The sequence below is a fragment of the Macrobrachium rosenbergii genome, chromosome 57 (assembly GCF_040412425.1).
Source record: "Macrobrachium rosenbergii isolate ZJJX-2024 chromosome 57, ASM4041242v1, whole genome shotgun sequence".
Lineage (NCBI taxonomy): Eukaryota > Metazoa > Arthropoda > Malacostraca > Decapoda > Palaemonidae > Macrobrachium > Macrobrachium rosenbergii.
In genome coordinates, this window is record NC_089797.1 from 10,251,850 (window position 1) to 10,271,674 (window position 19,825).

At 37.4% G+C, this 19,825-nt stretch overlaps 1 protein-coding gene across 3 annotated transcripts in view; it reads left to right on the plus strand.

The window, feature by feature from the left end:
• Window positions 1–19,109, plus strand: part of LOC136837005 (protein Star-like) — a 40,285-nt gene extending 21,176 nt beyond the window's left edge. The window contains exons 1-7 of one of the 3 annotated variants that reach the window (XM_067101536.1): window positions 2,835–2,953; window positions 9,183–9,311; window positions 10,611–10,675; window positions 10,978–11,133; window positions 12,708–12,913; window positions 15,065–15,212; window positions 17,948–19,109. In XM_067101536.1, coding sequence (XP_066957637.1) covers window positions 9,206–9,311; window positions 10,611–10,675; window positions 10,978–11,133; window positions 12,708–12,913; window positions 15,065–15,212; window positions 17,948–18,145 — 879 coding nt within the window. In that variant the 5' untranslated portion in view covers window positions 2,835–2,953; window positions 9,183–9,205 and the 3' untranslated portion in view covers window positions 18,146–19,109. Of the gene's footprint in view, window positions 1–2,834; window positions 3,110–9,182; window positions 9,312–10,610; window positions 10,676–10,977; window positions 11,134–12,707; window positions 12,914–15,064; window positions 15,213–17,947 lie in introns of those variants that run through there. The other 2 variants (XM_067101534.1, XM_067101535.1) reach the window with 2 other exon arrangements.
• The last annotated feature ends 716 nt before the right edge of the window (window positions 19,110–19,825 follow it).

Genomic DNA, 19,825 nt, shown 5'->3' on the forward strand with positions numbered 1-19,825 from the left:
CTTACCAAATAATTACATGATCAGAGCTATGGAGTTACTTGGTTAGTGTGTATAAAACTATATTTTATTATAAAAATGTAATTTTTGTTTAAGCAACTTACCAAGTAATTTCATTTTCAGAGCTCTGTAATTACTTGGAAAGTGTATATAATACTTTATTTTATTATAAAAATGTCATGCTTGCCCAGTTTCGTAAAATATTTCTTCGTTTTGGTATTAGCTCATAAATAGTGTATCTACCAAACAATTATTGTTATCCATCATTCGATAAATTGCAGTCAGGTATAGCAAACCATAATAAGCATATCTTAGTTTTACCAGACCACTGAGCTGATTACCAGCTCTCCTAGGGCTGGCCCGAAAGATTAGACTTATTTTACGTAGCTAAGAATCAATTGGTTACCTAGCAACAGGACATACAGCTTATTGTGGAATCCGAACCACATTATACCGAGAAATGAATTTCTACCACCAGAAATAAATTCCTCTAATTCTTCATTAGCCGGTCGGAGACTCGAACTCGGGCTTAGCGAGTGGTAGGCGACAACTCTACCGACTCCCCTGACGAGGAACTAGATATATACAGTATAGCAAACCATGAGTCACCGTACACTTAAGTTTTCTTCCCAAATCAATACGGCGCCAGGAGTGTGTTTGGTGGACTTAATCACTCGCCATACAATCAATAGTTTCCTCAGCAGTTTTTATGTTTTGCCAAGAGCACGAACTTTGGGGATAGGAGTTCTTTGTTTGTTTTATGAAAACATTTCGTTTGTGATTTGCTCTAAAGACTCTATAATGTTCATTTCCCTGGAGTAGAGCCCAACATTCATTCATGCAGTTACACCTTGGCCTCCATAGACATTTCCAGTTTCTTCCAAGACTTGTACACACAAACACACACTGCTACCAATTTTGTTTCACTTATTCATGACTCGCCTCTTCTGTCGTCCTACTTACATTTCTTATATTTATATTATCATGGCTATCCAAATCATCTGCTTTCATTCTGCTGTTATCCACATTAACGTTCATTGTCCTATCTTTATGGCTTCCATTTACCCTCATTCTTTCTCTTGTGGACATTTACTTTGAACTTCTCCTCTAATTCCAAACTCTCAATGGCTTCCATAGCTTTCTGTCCCTGTCTCTGTTATGTACTTTATCATCTGATACATCACAACTTTGCACCTACAGGTATTGTGCTTTCTGTGGCTTCTTGCATCACTCCTCCAACAACTGTCTCGAACTGCAAGAGAGGCATAACATAACCCCTGTCTCAGAGCCACCTTCATACAAAACCAGTCACTCACCTTCTTACATATTCTTACACATGCCTTGCTTCAGTACTTAAAACTTCCAGTCATTCTGTACAACTTTTATACCTGTCATTCTCATCACAGTTCAGGTTATGTCCATAAGTGCTCTCTCTCTCTCTCTCTCTCTCTCTCTCTCTCTCTCTCTCTCTCTCTCTCTCTCTCTCTCTCTCTCTCTCTGTACACATATATATATATATATATATATATATATATATATATATATATATATATATATATATATATACACATACACATATATATATATATATATATATATATATATATATATATATATATATATATATATATATATATATATGAAATGTATGAAATTTTTATCACACCGTGATTTATATACAATCATGAAGCTATAAATGTCGTTTTATATCCAATTCACGGTTCTTCGGGAATATCCCCGATGGGGAATTATCACCAAAGGGGAATTGTAAGCGATAAATGGATCGGTACTGCCGGGTCTCGATCCCTCGACACAGTTACCGTCCAACGACTCCAGTCGACGTTCTACCCACTGAGCCATCTACCGATCCATTTATTACTTATAATTCCCCTTCGGTGATAATTCCCCATCGGGGATATTGCCGAAGTAGCTTGAATTGGATGTTAAACGACATTTGTGGCTTCATGATTATATGTATGTATATATAATTATATACATGTATGTATATACAGTATATACATTTATATGTGTGTATGTATGTATAAATATATTTATAATTTGTGTAGGACAAATGTACCTTCCCAAAATCCCGCACACAGCATTCATTATCCACGCCTATTGATAACTTATCAGAGATATTAAGCAGAAGAACCAAAAGTGTTTGTTTCGTTTGATACCAGAATTACTTTCCATTATTATTATTGTTATTATTATTATTATTATTATTATTATTATTATTATTATTATTATTATTATTATTATTATTATTATTCAGAAGGTGAACCCTATTCATATGGAACAAGCCCACCACAGGGGCCACTGACATGAAATTCAAGCTTCCAAAGAATATGGTGCTCATTAGGAAGAAGTAAAAGAAGGTAAAGGGAAATACAGAAAGAAGAGATCTCACTCATTAAAAAGAAAAATGAAATACCAAAATTAACAAATAGATAAGAATACATTAACATGCATGGAGAATAGCTTTAGGGTAGCGACGAAGTACCAGTGAAAACTTAACACAGAGATGACTGATCCAAGATCCAGGTAGTTGGAGGCTAATTAAGAAACAGGTAAAGGTACGCATGTACATAATGCTGCTGCTGTTGTACTTGTCAGTGTACCTCGTGCTGGGTTGGGTCTATATTAAGCTGTTTAAAAAAAAAGTAGATAAATAATACGTAGGTGTTCCGTTATCTAATCGCCTCTATTTTCACATAGCCTTAAGGCTTAATTCCCATGACAGTGTGTCGGGTATCTACCACCCCACTCCACCAGGGGTGGGGCGGTTAGGTAGGGATGAATAAAAAAGTACCCGAAGTATCGGTGCCGTGTTTTATCGAGGAAGTGATGTGGCACAGCCACTGTTGACCGATCAGACGCCGATGTAAGATCGACGACAGAGGTGCTCTCTGATTGCGTTGGATTCTCCGTCGTTTTGTTTCTCATATCCTGACGTGTAAGTCACAGTGTGTCGTTCAGACTTCTTGTATTGTGAGCATAGAAACGTTTCGTTTCATTTGATTTTTGCAGAGTGACTCGTATCTCACAGTAAGCTGTTCTGGCTGCTATCGTTGTTGAAGTTAATGAATGCCACTTCTTCAGTGTTTGAAAGGTACGTATGGGGCTTAATTGAACCTAAGTTGTATTCGTGTAATCCACTTTAAGTTTCTCTCTCTCTCTCTCTCTCTCTCTCTCTCTCTCTCTCTCTCTCTCTCTCTCTCTCTCTCTCTCTCTCATCTATATATAATGTGTGTGTATATATATATATATATATATATATATATATATATATATATATATATATATATATATATATATATATATATATATATATATTATGTATATATATACATGTATGGATGTATGTGTGTGTGTATGTGTGGTTTCGCTTATAGTGTACTTAAACTTCTGTTGTGAGTGTCCGAAATTAAAAGAATTCTCCATTCTTGGTTTAGTGGAACGTTAATATTAATAACAACCATTGCGTGCACCATTTCGACGTCCCTGGTACTCCCTGTAAGGGGGCAGTACGCGAGGCGCACCATATGTATTTCCAAAGGGTGTTTTGCAGCGTCCCTTCGACCCCCCCTTTTTTTTTTTTGCCTCTATTCCCATTTCCGTAGGGGGATAGTGCCGTCAGTGCACCTCATGCGGTGCACTTTAGGCATTATAAAGGGTGTTTGCAGCCTCTCTTCTGGCCCCTAGCTGTAACCCTGTTTATTCCTTTAACTGTACCTCTGTTCATATTCTCTTTCTTCCATCTTACTTTCCACCCTCTCTTAACAATTGATATATAGTGCAATTGCGAGGTTTTCCTCCTGTTATGCCTGTTAACCCTTTTTCTGTCAATGCGCTCATAGGTCCCAGCACTTGGCTAGTGGTCTGAATTCTATATTCTATTCCTGCATCCATTCTGCAGTCTGGCTGTCCAACACCTCTGTTACCTCCTAGTGCAGTTCCATCTTTAGATCTTTGTATTTCATCTCCTTTATTTTCGTGATCACTTTATCTTGCTGTCCAGCCGCTCTAACCCCCTCTTTTTAATGCTGAGAAGATGAACCCTATTCATATGTAACAATCCCACGGGGGTCATTGACTTGAAATTCAAGCTTCCAAAGAATATGGTGCTCATTAGGGAGAAGTGAGAGGAGTTTAAGGGAAATACAGAAAGAAGAGATCAGATCTCACTTATTAAAATAGAACAACATAGATTAATAAATAGAGATCTTCTTCTTCTTCTTTTAACATGCTATTTTCCCATTTTTAGATGGGGTAAGCACGATGCCTTCTTTGAAGGACTTTGATTTGGCTTTGGGGTAGACCGTAGTCTCGATCGGCTGCCCTGCCTGACATCACTTAGACCCCGGTAGCGTATACATGTATTGTACCAGTCACCAGCTCCGTTTCTCTCAGCGGCGAGGAGACGTTGAGCGATTAGGTCGACAGTTCGAGACGTGTGAGGTGTCTGTTATGTTTTATGGAGATGTTGGATTGGCTTTGTTTGTGTGTGTATTAGTCTGTAACACCCATTTGCTTTTAAGCAAACCTATCCATTGATTACATACATAATCCCAGGGCGTCTACACGGATAGCAAAGTGTTCGCCTCTCTGACAGGTCGGCTGCGGATTTGAGCCCGTGCCACAGACCTCTATGAAGTCCGAAGCTGCTGCTCTAACTGACTTGGCCATCGAGGCTCTAAATTAATAAACAGAGATGACGGTATTAAAATGCAAGGGGAGAATAATATTAGGGTAGTAATGCATTGCACCTTCGCTTGAACTTTGCAAGTACCAGTTGTATAGGACATCCTCAGGGAGGAGACTGTTCCACAGTCTAGCGGTGTCAGAACAATGAGCGGTAACACACTTCCGTTTTCCCACATCCGTTCCGTAACAGAGTAGCAGTATAAAAAATAGGTGATTAATTCTCCTCACCTCCTGTTCATTGTTTTCAGATGGCTATTCCAAAGTTGTTGACCCTTGTCGGGAAGAGCAACTTTAGCTCTGTTAAAAGATTCAGAGAATGTTCAGTCAGGTTTATTCAGAAAGGGAATATCAACAAATCCATGATAAGATATAATGCCTTAATTTTTGGCGAGTAAAATGTACTTCGATGATCATAAACTACGAAAATAGGGTAAGACATCGCCGATGACACGCGCCGATCGCTCAGTTGGCAACTTTTCACTCGCTATTTAGTTGGCAAAAAAACAAAAAAGTTAAACTTTTCAGAACGCCTTTCAAAAGATTGAAGTTTCAGTAACAAAATGAGCTGTAGGGTACTGCCATACGAACTAGAATAAGCATGTGAAGTCTTCGTAAAATAAGTGTCGAAAGGGATTTTGAATCCAATATGGCGTCCCACCAAAAGAGTGTTACCTGAACCGCCGTAGCCTAAGAAGAATTCGTACCTCTAAAAAGATCTAGGAACCCATTGAAGTGACTTAAAAGATAATGCTGAATGCATTTATTAATAGGTGACGTACGGTGTATCCTAGCTTGAAAAAACCAGTCGCATTTAAGTAATTTTCTGACCATTGAACATTAGTAGTCGGGACGAAAAAATTTGGAAAAGGACGAAACGTGCATCCCATTTTTTTCATGAGGCTTCGTGCGCTATCAAAAGGACCCCCTGAGGGGGTAGCGCCGTCAGTTCATCTTATGTGGTGCACAGTAAGCAATACTAATGGTTGTTTGTAACGTTCCTTCGGCTCATAGCTGCAACCTCTTTCAGCCTTGTAATTAACCTCCATTACAGTTCTTTTTTCAGTCCTACTATCCAACCTCTTGCTTATTAGTGCAACTGTGGGGTTTTCTACAGTTCCGCCTGTAGACCCATCCCATTGGGGAGCAGTGCTATCAGTGCACCTCATGTGGTGCACTGTAGGCATTACTTAAGGTTATTTCCAGCATCACTTCGGCCCCTAGCTGCAACCCCTTTCATTCCTTTTACTGTGCCTCCGTTCATATTATCTTTCTTCCATCTTACTTTCCACCCTCTCCTAACAATTGTTTCATATTGCAACTGCTTTGAGGTTTCCTCCAGGTACACCTTTGAAACCTTTTCACTCTCAATTTCCCTTTCAGTGCTGGATGACCTCATAAGTCTCAGCGCTTTGCTCCACAGCCTAAATTTTATATTCCAATTCCAACCTTTAGACCCACGTACTTTCTGGATCTCCTTATCTTGCTGTCCAACCTTCCAACTCCCTCTTTTCATTGTCCTAAGCTCTGAATGGCCGAAAGTGCCCCTGTGCTTGGCCTGAGAGCCCAAATTTCATAAATCAGTCTGTCAAATCTTTCAGAGGGACTTGGAAAGTTTCTAAATCTTTCAGAGGGACTTGGAAAGTTTCTAAATCTTTCAGAGGGACTTGGAAAGTTTCTAAATCTTTCAGAGGGACTTGGAAAGTTTCTAAATCTTTCAGAGGGACTTGGAAAGTTTCTAAATCTTTCAGAGGGACTTGGAAAGTTTCTAAATCTTTCAGAGGGACTTGGAAAGTTTCTAAATCTTTCAAAGGGACTTGGAAAGTTTCTAAATCTTTCAAAGGGACTTGGGAAGTTTCTTTGAAAGAGACATTTGGAAATGGGTATAAGACAGACATATGAATAAAACTCTTTATTATTACTGTGATTAATATCATTGTAGAGTTTTGCAATTTTCAGTATTAGTATTTAGCCTTCTGGACCTGACTCGTGTAACCACCTAAGGTTCCCAGATGGAAATTAATCGTCTGCAATCTGTATTTTTTATTGTTATCATTTTTTACTTTTTTTTTTCCATGTAATTACTGTCATTACCATTATTATGAATTCTTTTTTTCTACTTCTTCAGCAACGGTGTGGATACTGACGATCATTATTTTTATCATGTTACCTTATGTATCTAGATTGTGTGTATTGTATTTGTTTATTCCATGTATATGGCCCTGAGTCGCAATAAAGATTATTATTATTATTATTATTATTATTATTATTATTATTATTATTATTATTATTATTATTAAGATCAGTTGAATGAAATAAATAAAACTAGCAGTATAAAGATCAAAACTAGCATCCTAGGACCAGAGTGAGTTAAGTTAGGCTTTTCCGGAGATAAGAATTTTCAGCACGATCTAGTGACCCCGAGTCATTTGTGTCCCAACCCTTGCTGATAAGATAAGTGTTATAAAAAGATTAAGAGAACAGGACTATCACCTTGCGGTGAAATTATTCATCATCAGAGAGAGATCTCCCTACAGTAACGCAGTAACAAGTCTTTTGGATGGATCAACAAGGCTTTGGATGCTGTAGAAGTATGTGCTGTTAAATTAAGAAAGGAAATAGTCACTGGCTGTTGGGAATTATTACAAAATTCAAACAGCAATGTTGGGAAGTGACGTAACAGATTCCGTAGTTATCATCATTTCCCGTGATAAGTGATTTTTTGTTCTCTCAGCCATTTGGTACCACTTGACCGATTATTCGTTCGTAATACGATCTTTACACTATTCTGGCCACGAATTTTAACCTCCGTATCGCAGGTAGTGCTGCCAGTGCACCTCACACGGTGCACTGTAGGCATTACTTGCGGTTCTTTGCAGCGTCCCTTCGGCCCCTAGCTGCAGCCCCTTTCATTCCTCTGACTATACCTCCTTTCATATTCCTTTTTTCCACCTTACTTTCCACTCTCTCCAAACAATTGTTTTTACGTCATTTTCAGCGCTAAATGACCTCGTAGGTCCCAGCGCTTGGCCGTTGGCGCAGATTTTATATTTCAGCTCCAGTGAACTTGAACAGTCGGTGGTCACTTCTTTCCAGAATCCCAGTTTTACTTGTCAGTGCCTATGTTTCTGTTGCATAGAGTAGTACAGGCCTTATTGGCCAATATATTATTTATTTATTTTTAATTATTTTTATTTAGTTTTGAATTATTATGTATTTATTTTTATTTGTATTTATTTGATTATTTAATTATACATTTATTGTTTATTTATTTTTAAGAATGTTTTCAGAAGCTGATCTAGCTACAAAAATTAAGTATACCTTAGTTTAACCAGACCACTGAGCTGATTAACAGCTCTCCTAGGGCTGGCCCGAAGGATTAGACTTATTTTACGTGGCTTAGCACCAGTTGGTTACCTAGCAACGGGACCTATAGCTTATTGTGGAATCCGAACCACGTTATACCGAGAACTGAATTTCTATCACCAGAAATAAATTCCTCTAATTCTTCATTGGCTGGCCGGAGACTCGAACTCGGGCCTAGCAGAGTGTACAGGTTATTGGCATGTGTTTAATGAACCCTCTAGTCTGCTAACTCTCATAACTTGCCATGGTAGTAGGTCCCTGCTCTCTCTCGCTACTAATGGGACATTTTTAGTAGCCAGACAGAAATGTAGCTACTCTGTCGCTGCTTTCTCAACGTCATCTTCACAGTCTCGTGAAATCCCCAAGGTACCAGATTCCGTAGGGGGGGAGTACCATCAGTGCGCCTCATGCGATGCACTGTAGGCATTACTTAAGGTTCTTTGCAGCGTCCCTTCGGTCCCTAGCTGCAACCTCTACCATTCCTTTATATAATATATATATATATATATATATATATATATATATATATATATATATATATATATATATATATATCATATATACTGTATATATATTATATTATATAGAGGGAACGACTATTGATTTTCTTGCAATAAAATGCTTTATCACAAAGTGTAATGTGTAGGATAAAAAATTTACAGAATATTAACTAGTGAGCTGAGGTATAATTTATATGTATATATTCTGATTGTAATATATATATATATATATATATATATATATATATATATATATAATTTATATATACATATATAGCCTATTGGTGTGTGTATATATATCTATATATACATATATATATATATATATATATATATATATATATATATGTATATATACATATATACATACATACATACATATATATATATATATATATATATATATATATATATATATATATATATAATCATATCTATATATATATAAAGATTATATATATATGTATATATATATTATATATATTAGGGATAAGGGAAAGGCTAATGTTTTCATAGCAAAAAGATAATTTATCACAAACTTGAATGTGTAGGATAAAAAAAATACAGAATTTTAACTTGTAAAGTGAAGAACTTTCTATTTTATCTTTGCAACAGGAAGGAGGTATTATCACGACGCAATGTCCTATGGAAGCCAGAGGTCCTTGGTGTCTAGAAGGACGTTGGTGATATTCTCCTTAGGACTGCTTGTGCTCCTGGTGTTTTTTTGTCTTCAGGGAAACGAGAGTAAGTTTTTCCTCTCCCGTAGGGGCTTAGTGCTGTCAGTGTACCTCATGCGATGCACCGTAGGCATTACTTAAAGGTTCTTTGCAGCGTCCCCCTGGGCCCTAGCTGCAGCCCGTTTGATTCCTTTTATTCTGTCTGTTTTTTATATTTTTTTTCTTCCGTTTTGCTTTCCACCTTCTACTAACAGTTGATTCGTAGTGCAACTGCGAGGTTTTCATCCTGTTTCAGTTTCAACCTTTTCACTGATTGTTTCACCTCACTGGTCACTGGTCACAGCGTTTGGCCTTTGGCCTAAATTTTATATTTTATTTTATATTCTTTGGCCCCTAGCTGCAACCCACTTGATTCCTTTCACTGTGCCTCGTTTCATATTCTCTTTCTTCCATTTTACTTCCCACCCACCCTCTCCTAACAATTATTTCAAAACTCCTTTTACCGCTGAAAGACCTCATAGATCCCAGCTCTTGGCTTTTAACCTAAATTTGATATTCCCATTCCAAGTTTTTCGTACTCTATGTTTTCATATTTTTCCTTCTTTTGTCTTCATTCGCTTGTCTTCATTCGCTTGTCTTCGTTTATTAATATGAAATTTTCTTTGATGTCTTGTAATTAAAGAAGGAAATGACTTCGACGTAAATCTTGTACGGTTACTGCCATGAAGTTATAGTCTGACTTGTTAATGGATGACACTTTTGCCTCTAGAAAGAAAAGCGTAAAATGGTCTGTAGTTGACTGTTTCAAGTTCTAAAATTGAATATATGAATGTTTAATTCATTTTTAGCTCTTGTGATGGAAACCTCCGAACAGTTTCTGTATAAATTTTCGAGTCTGATGTTCACACCAAGAGTTAAAGTGGTGTTTACTTATATTAAGGAAGCTGTGGCATGTAATGCCTTAATTAATGTCATTGGGTAGATTAAGGCAATATGATGCCCTAAGCATCAAAGGGACCAACCTCTTGAGAAGAAAATGATTAAATTTATATGTAGGGAGTACAGAATACAGCAGAGATTTCCACATCCCGGTAGTGGAAGGTTTGAAAGATTGATTCAAGATTGATCTTTGAGTTGGCGACTCAGGAACCTGAGGTATTTTGAAGCTTGACAGACGCAGTTCTAAAAAAAAAGTGATGATGAAAACTAAAGCATGTTGGAAGTGGGAGTTGTTTTTTTTTTTCCGAGAAAGAAAACGAAGGTTATTGTCCTTAACTTATTTCTTCCTTGTCATTCATTCATTTATTCATTCATTCATTATTTATTTCTCCTGTGATGAGCAACTCTATCTGGACATATTTTTCAGATTACGTCCCAAATATCAGGGATCCTGAACCAGCAGCTGAGAAAATCACAGACAACAATTACCAGGTAAGATTTTTGTCTGTTATACAGCTACTAAATATAACGAGGGAAAACTTAGATCAAATAAATAAATAAAAATAGAGTCTTGAGATATGTAGTCTTCACGTAATTGGTTTGCCTTGAATTGTTTGGGATAAGTCTCGTGATATCAACAGTCTTGCCAATGAAAAAACAGTCACTTATATGCTTAAGAAAACCATAGAAACTAAAGCAAAATTTCTCTCTCTCTCTCTCTCTCTCTCTCTCTCTCTCTCTCTCTCTCTCTCTCTCTCTCTCTCTCTCTCTCTCTCTCTCTCTCTCCACCACAGGGTCTATGGCAGGAAAACCCAAAGCTGGTAACCTACATTCGCTCGCTGCTTCGTCCGCCATCGACAGAGGATTACCAGCTCTCCAACCCCAAACGGAAACATTTCACCTTTATGGAACAGTCAAAATTTGTCGGCGATTTGTACGGTCCAGGCAAGGTCAGTATCTGTAGGATGGTCCAGGCAGGGTCAGTGTCTTTAGGATGGTCCAGACAATGTCAGTGTCTGTAGTATGGCTCGGGCAAGGTCACTGTCTGTAGGGTGGTCCAGGCAGGGTCAGCATCTTTAGGATGGTCCAGACAGTGTCAGTGTCTGTAGGATGGTCCAGGCAAGGCCAGTGTCTGTAAGGTGGTCCAGGCAAAGTTTGTTTGTAAGATGTTTCCAGGCAAAGTCAGTGTCTGTAAGATGGTCTAGGCAAGGTCAGTATCTGTAGGATTGTCCAGGCAAGTTCAGTGTGTATAGGATGGTCCAGGCAAGTTAAGTGTCTGTACTACAGTTCAGGCAAGGTCAGTGTCTGTAGGGCTGTCCAGGCAAGTTCAATGCCTGTAGGATGGTCTAGACAAGGTCAGTATCTGTAGGGTAGTCCAGGCAAAGTCAGTGTCTGTAAGATGGTCCAGGCAAGGTCAGTGTCTGTAGGATGGTCCAGGGAAGGTCAGTGTCTGTAGGATGGTCCAGGCAAGTTCAGTGTCTGTAGGGCTGTCCAGGCAAGGTCAGTGGCTGTAGGATGGTCCAGGCAAGGTCAGCATCTGTAAGATGGTCCAGGCAAGATCAGTATCTGTAGGATGGTCCAGGCAAGGTCAGTGTCTGTAGGATGGTCCAGGAGAGGTAAGTTTCTGTAGTATGGCTCAGGCAAGGTCAGTGTCTGTAGGATGGTCTAGACAGGTCAGTGTCTGTAGGATGGTCAGGCAGTCATTGTCTGTAGGGCTGTCCAGGTGAGGTCAGTGTCTGTACGATGGTCCAGGGAAGGTCGGTGTTTGTAAGATGGTCCAGGCAAGGTCAGTGTCTGTACGATGGTCCAGGGAAGGTCAGTGTTTGTAAGATGGTCCAGGCAAGGTCAGTGTCTGTACGATGGTCCAGGGAAGGTCTGTGTCTTTAGGATGGTCCAGGCAAGGTCAGTATCTGTAGGATAGTCCAGGCAAGGTCAGTGACTGTAGGGTGGTCCATGCAAGGTCAGTGTCTGTAAGATGGTCCAGGCAAGGTCAGTGCCTAGGGGATGGTCCAGGTGAGGGAGGTCAGTGTCTGTAGGGGTTGTTCAGGCAAGGTCAGTATCTGTAGGATGGACCAGGCAAGGTCAATATCTATAGGATGGTCCAGGTAAGGTCAGTGTCTGTAGGATGGTCTGGACAAGGTCAGTGTCTGTAAGATTTTCTAAGCAAGGAAGGTCAGTTCAGTAGGAAAAAAGTATCTTTTGGGAGCAATTGATAAAATACATTAATTCTTAAATAAATTCACCACAGAAAATAAGTGAAGCATCAGATACAGTAGGTATCGTTAAATATCATCTTGACACCCGGTAGTAGTAAAAATTGTGGTATTGACAGAGAATAATGTGAAAAGTAACTTAACTTCTTTGTTGGCAGCTGAAATACACATGAAATAATGCAGCTACAAAAAGTGATATAGATATATATATATATATATATATATATATATATATATATATATATATATATATATATATATATATATATATATATATATATATATATATATGACTCCTTTTCAATTAACAGCGTGAAGGCTTCTTCGTGGAGGTGGGGGCACTGGATGGAGAGACGTCGAGTTCCACGCTGTACCTCGAGAGAGAATTGGGTTTCAAGGGTCTACTCATAGAGCCAAATCCCGTCAACTACGAGATATTGCTGGGCAAACACAGGAAGGCCTACATTCTGCAGGCGGCTCTCTCGCCTACGACATCGTCGGCTGAGCTTCTTTTCACGTGAGTTGATGCCAGGAGGTTTTATCACTTTTCTTTATAGTTATATTTTATAGTTAGGTTTTATATTTTACTTACCTTTTTATTTATTTGTTACTTTGTTAATTTATCCGTTTTTCTAGTAACCGATCTCCTCGTTCTGTGCATCCCCTTACCTTTTTTCGAATGAACACCTTATTCTTTGGAAGCTTGAATTTCAAGTCAGTGGCCCCTTTTGGGCTTGTTCCATATAAATAGGGTTCATCTTCTGAATAATAATAATAATAATAATAATAATAATAATAATAATATAATAATAATAATACAAGTTTTGTTAAACAAAATGGTAGTTTCAACAGCATTTATTTTATAGAGTAAACGCTCAGTTCGTCTTATTAATTGTTTTTCTTGCGCTGGAATGGTTGCAAGCAATTGACCAATATTCATATTTAATAAGACGAATTGAGCGTTTACTATATAAAATAAATGCTGTTGAAACTGCCATTTTGTTTAACAAAACCTGTATTTAAGAAGGTCTTTTTCCTAATTTTACAAATAATAATAATATAATAATAATAATAGTAGTAGTAGTAGTAATACATATTTTAAGAAGAATTCTAGCATAATGAATAGGCATCAAATTACATACGCTTATGAAAAAGTTACGGTAGCGGTCAATAGATGGCAACACTAAACATCTCTGACAGAAAGAGAAAATGGTACCCCACCCACACTAAGTATATAATATTAGTGTCAACAACAACACATTCTCTCTCTCTCTCTCTCTCTCTCTCTCTCTCTCTCTCTCTCTCTCTCTCTCTCTCTCTCTCTCTCTCTCTCTCTCTCTCTCTCTCTGTCAATAGTCGTACGAAGACTAAGGCTGTTTATAATTTCTGACCAAATTTATGATTAAGCACCCTGATTTTTTTATATTTTTAAATTGAAAAATATTTAACATTAAATTTTCTGTATTTTTGTGTCAACATCAACACAATCTCTCTCTCTCTCTCTCTCTCTCTCTCTCTCTCTCTCTCTCTCTCTCTCTCTCTCTCTCTCTCTCTCTCTCTCGCTAGTTGTCCGACGATTAAGGCTCGTAATTCTAAACCTTTCAAAATTTTCTTTCACCCAGCCAAAATTATGACCATATACCCCTAGTTTTTATTTATTTATTTTTTTTTTTTTTTGAGAAATATTGAAACATGATTTGAGGTAATGCTTCAAAACTGAGAAAATAATTTGCATGGGCAAAAACTTTAGACAGTTTCTTTGCAGTCCGAGGGCATTGTAACATGAATGGGAAATCTAGATATTTCTCTATATATCTAGATATTTCTATATATATATTTTTTTAGAGGTAGAATACTGGAAATCTTTTTTTTCTGTTTTATAACTTTTAGCATTCGAGGCTGCTACATAATTATTATTATTATTATTATTATTATTATTATTATTATTATTAAAATACATATCCTTCGTCTTAAGGATACATGGTATCCTTTGTCTTAAGGATACATGGTATCCTTTGTCTTAAGGATACCAGCCATATCCTTCGTCTTAAGGATACCAGACATATCCTTCGTCTTAAGGGTGTCAGACATATCCTTCGTCTTAAGGATACCAGACATACCCTTCGTCTTAAGGATACCATACATATTCTTTGTCTTAAGGATACCATACATATCCTTAGTCTTAAGGATACCAGACATATTCTTCGTCTTAAGGATACCAGACATATCCTTCATCTTAAGTATACCAGACACATCCTTCACCTTATGGGTATCAGACATCCTTCATCTTAAGGATAGCAGGCATATCCTTCATCCTAAGGATACCATACATGTCCTTCGTCATAAGGATACCAGACATATCCCTCGTCTTAAGGATACCATAAGTATCCTTCGTCTTAAGGATACCATAAGTATCCTTCGTCTTAAGGATGCCATACGTATCCTTCCTCTTAAGGATACCAGACACATCCTTTGCCTTAAGGTTACCAGACATATCCTTCATCTTAAGGATACCAGCCATCGTAAGGATACCAGACATATCCTTCATCCTAAGGATACCAGACATATCCTTTGCCTTAAGGATACCAGACATATCCTTCATCCCTAAGGATACCAGACATATCCTTTCTCTTTTCTCTTACTTTCTCCTTTTTTCCTTCTCTTTCAGAGGCTCAGGGCAGCAAGGTCACCTCGCCAAGGATGAAACCAGTGAGACGATTCACGTCAAATCGTTTCCCTTTTACTCCATCCTCTCTGCCCTGGACATCTCCTTCATCGACGTCTTCAATCTGGACATTGAAGGATTCGAATTCAAGGTGAGACGGTATCTGTTAAGTAAATTATGTTAATTTAAAAAGATCTTTAACCTGAGTGAACAAATATGAGTAATTTTTTTAGTATTTCAGAATTTATTTTTAATCTTTTGGCAGAATTTATTTTTAATCTTTTGGGCATATCAGCATATTCTATTGGTCATATTTCAAGCACCAATTACATTACCCACATGAAGTTGTCATGTCATTTTGCTTAGTGAATTATAAATTTATCAGTAAATAGAAATATTTTTAGCATTCATCAGACCTGCAAATGGTTACATCTGTGTTCAGCATCAAATGGTAAAATTTGCTGACAACAGTAACCTCCTGATTAGATACTTGAACCGCCTACCTTTGAAACACCAGGCCAATGTTTTATCCATTCAACCACATGGAGGAATGAATGGAAAGAAAGTTTTTGGCTTAGTATAGTACCGGTATAATACAATTGTCGTAAAATTTAAAAACGTCATTTGCCTTCCTATACGGGAACTTACAGTATTTTCAGTGAATCTCTGCATTATATCTGTTGTTGTGACTGACTTAAGTTCAAACAAAAATATAATTGCCGTTTGGATTTAAATTAAATACATCTGAATTGTTGAGAAGCCCTCTTACTTCACAAAAGTGTTTTCATTTTACATATATTAAGTTGTAGTAAACATCTACTTAACCTTGGCATGGCTATTTTTCATGTTTTTAGTTTTTCATGTTTTTTCCAGTTCATATATATATATATATATATATATATATATATATATATATATATATATATATATATATTATATATATATATATATATATATATATATATATTTATTTGTGTGTGTTTTTATCTATTTATCTATATCGTCATCACAACAATCAACGTGTTTCAAATACTGCATATCCTTTTTAAACAGTGTTTTCTTCATAATACATAATCAGTTTGATTAGGAGAGCTTAAGTCTGTTTTCTCTCTGCATCTTGATTGCTGAGGACGTCAATATAATAAGAATCTAAAAAAACAATGCAGTGATATCATTGAAAGGTTAAGTTTCCTAATGTTTTGAGGATTATGGTGCACGTCATTTCCTTCTAATCCTGTTGCAGTGGTGTGTATATAACCTAACACCAATTATTTCAAACTCTGCCCTAACTGCAGATGCATTCATAAGTCAGACTGTAATGTAATCGTGTGATTTTCACGGTAGGATTAGAAGGCTGTCTCATGACACTACGTGATATTCATTTCAAACAGAAGCAGTTGGTTGGACTTATGACAGATAGTAAAAAGTTGAATGGACTTAGCTTTGTTTATTGAGTGGAACAGAGTTGATGTGTTTTAATGTGCTCATTTTGGAGCAGCGCATTGAGCAAGTTGTCATTACGTGTTCAGAAGATGAACCTTATTTATATAGATCAAGACTCCGGGGGCCGTTGGCCTGAAATTCAAGCTTCCAAAGAATACGGTGTTCATTTGAAAGGAATAACAGAAGGTAACAGAAAGAAGAGATCAGTTATGAGAAAAGAAAATATAAATTAACAAAATCAAGTAAATAAATAAATAGATACAAATTTAAGTACAGTGAACCTCCCGTATTTGCGGGGGATGCGTACCACCCCCCCCACGAATAGTTAAAATCCTAAAATCCGCGAATACTTAAAATCCCTCTAAAAACACTTAGGACTGCCCATTTTGATAATTTAAGCACAAGAAACCCCCTGTAAAAATGCATATACCTGAGTATTTTAATAGTTTTATCACAAAAAGTGCATTTATTCATGAAAATTATATGAAAATACTGTAATTAGTGAATATTTCTCAGTGAAAAATACCGCGAATGGGCGAATTTTCCGCGAATAATGTCTAGATATGTTCCACAGAGAAACCCACGAATGCGTGAGTCCGCGAATCATGAGAACGCGAATACGGGGGGGGGGTGTTTACTGTAAACCATTAAAATATAAGGAGGAAAGTGACCAAAATGAAAGGAAACTGCAACTACAAGTACAGAAAATTCCAACAAAGTGACAAATTTAACAATATCGAATTTCTTTCGTATCCCAGACGGAAACTGTATATGTACGCCGGTGTCAGCTATGCAGCAAAATCGTAACTGGAAGAGTTTGGCAGTACAGTGCCATGTTTCATGAACTGTACCATTATCTTAGATCATCAAACCTCTATCATGACATTATAACTTTTATATTAAACAGAAACCCAGAAGTATTCAAATTTGTATTAGCATCTAGATACAGTATACAGTAATCCATTGTGAACGTACTGCAGTTAAGCGTGTCATTTAAGAGGGCAGTGGCATCAGTACACCTCACTCGTTGCACTGTTGGCATTACTTGAGGTGCTTTGCAGCGTCACTTTGGCCCCTAACTGCAACCCCTTTCATTCCTTTTACGAGCCCCCATTCATATGCAACCCCTTTCATTCCTTTTACGAGCCCCCATTCATATTTGCTTTCTTCCATCTTACTTTCCACCCTCTCCTAACAATGGTTTCACAGTGCAGCTACGAGGTTTTCCTCCTTTTACATCTTTAAAACCTTTTTACTCTCAATTTTCCTTTCAGCACCGAATGACCTGATAGGTCCCAGTGCTTAGGCCTTTGGCCTAAATTACATATTCCATTCCATTAATCATATTGAAAGATAGTAGAAATCAAACGTACAGGCATGACAGTGACAAGATGACAACGATAATAATACACATTTCAAAGTTAACACTTCTTCTCATTTTAGGTTCTGAAAACAATCCCCTTCGACAGAGTCAAGGTCGGGATCTTGATCGTCGAACACCTGAATATTCCTGAACCCAAAGCTGAACTGGTGAAGTTCATGACCAACTTAGGCTACAAGAAAATCCACCAAAACAAATTTGATTATATATTCGCACATCCAGATTACCTGAGTAAACTACCAGGATGGAAGCCATCGTAACATTGAGAGAATGTAGTGGACTTTATATTTATATATTTATATATGGTATATTTATTACCTCTAGGTTAAGAATTCAACACTTGAATGTGTGTGCTGCAGTAGAACCATTCTTAAGCTTTATTATGAAAGTAAAGTGTTAAAATATTCTTTACTGTCAGAATCTATTTTGGTATTAAGGTTAAAAGGAGATTTCAGAAATGCATTCTAGAACTGCCATTCACTTGAATGGAACGACCATACGCTTGCATGCTAAATAATGTTACTTCTTTTTTACACACATTTCCTATACAACCACTTAGCTTTGGAAACTTCTGAGGAGTTACTCGTACATTTCTAGACCTCACAGTTACGCATACATTTCTAGACCTCACATTCTCATCATCATCAGCAGTGGGATGAATAAAAATACTTGACAAGGCATATTTATACCATCACTGAAGGGTGGAGGGAAAACTGTTGGCCAGTCAAAATTTGGGTTTGGAGATTAATTCAAGTCCAGAATCCAGAATGCTTTCAGCAGGCACTGTCCCAGCAGCTAAATAGGAAATGGTGTTAATGTCAAGAAGGAGTCATATGTATGCTGCATGCATCCTGTAGGGTCAGAATGTAGAGAAGAATCATTCTTTGAATTGGTGGTTTATTGAGAGTGTTTTCTATATGATGCAGTGTGTTTAATAGGGAGAGGCACTCGGTGATAGTCTCATTGTCTGTTGATGTCAGGCCTTTGATAAGAATTTCAGTTGGGAAACTAGTCCATACTGGTCTCTGTAGGGCCTTTTGGTGGTGCAGTCTCATTGTCTGTTAATGTCAGGCCTTTGATAAGAATTTCAATTAGGAAACTTAGTCCATACTGGTCTCTGTAGGGCCTTTTGGTGGTGCAGTCTCATTGTCTGTTAATGTCAGGCCTTTGATAAGAATTTCAGTTCGGAAACTTAGTCCATACTGGTCTCTGTAGGGCCTTTTGGTGGTGGTCATTGTCTGTCAGGCCTTTTGAATTTCAGTTCGGAAACTTGCTACTGGTCTCTTTGAGATGGTGCTATCTTTGAGATGGCTTGTGAGATGCTTCGACAGGTGAGTTGTCGTCACTCCAATGTACAAACCTTGTGCTTATAAGTGGAACACTTTCCAAAGTGAAGACTGTGCTGTTATTCTTAATAGTAACTGACTATTTCTGAGGTAAATAAGATTTTTAATGTCCATACCAAATTTAAACTTGAAGATTGTGAAGTCCTTACAATTTTGAACTGGGAAAAGAAGTCAGCAAATACCTTTGATGATGGTTTCCAGACCAAGAATATTATATGGTTTGTCAAACGTGCATGAAAATGGATGCCCCATGTGACCTACTGTATGTCAGTCTTAGTTATTTTCACCTGCATATGCCCATGCACACCTCTTGTAATAATTAATGAGTATACTGTACTATAAATGATATGCTTACTTTTATCAAAGAAGTATGTAATGCTAATTTTGGTAACTGGTGTTATGAAAACAGTGCTGTGAAGTCCATAGTGTATTCAGAATTTTTGTTATCTGTGTTGATAGCTTTTATAAGGATTCAAGCCAGATTTTTAATGAAAAACTGCAACTTCATAGATTACTTTGTTGAGCAGGAACCAGCAGTTTAAGATCTCTACTGAATGTTTGTAAACAAAAGGATGGATTTCCCTTGGGTGATCC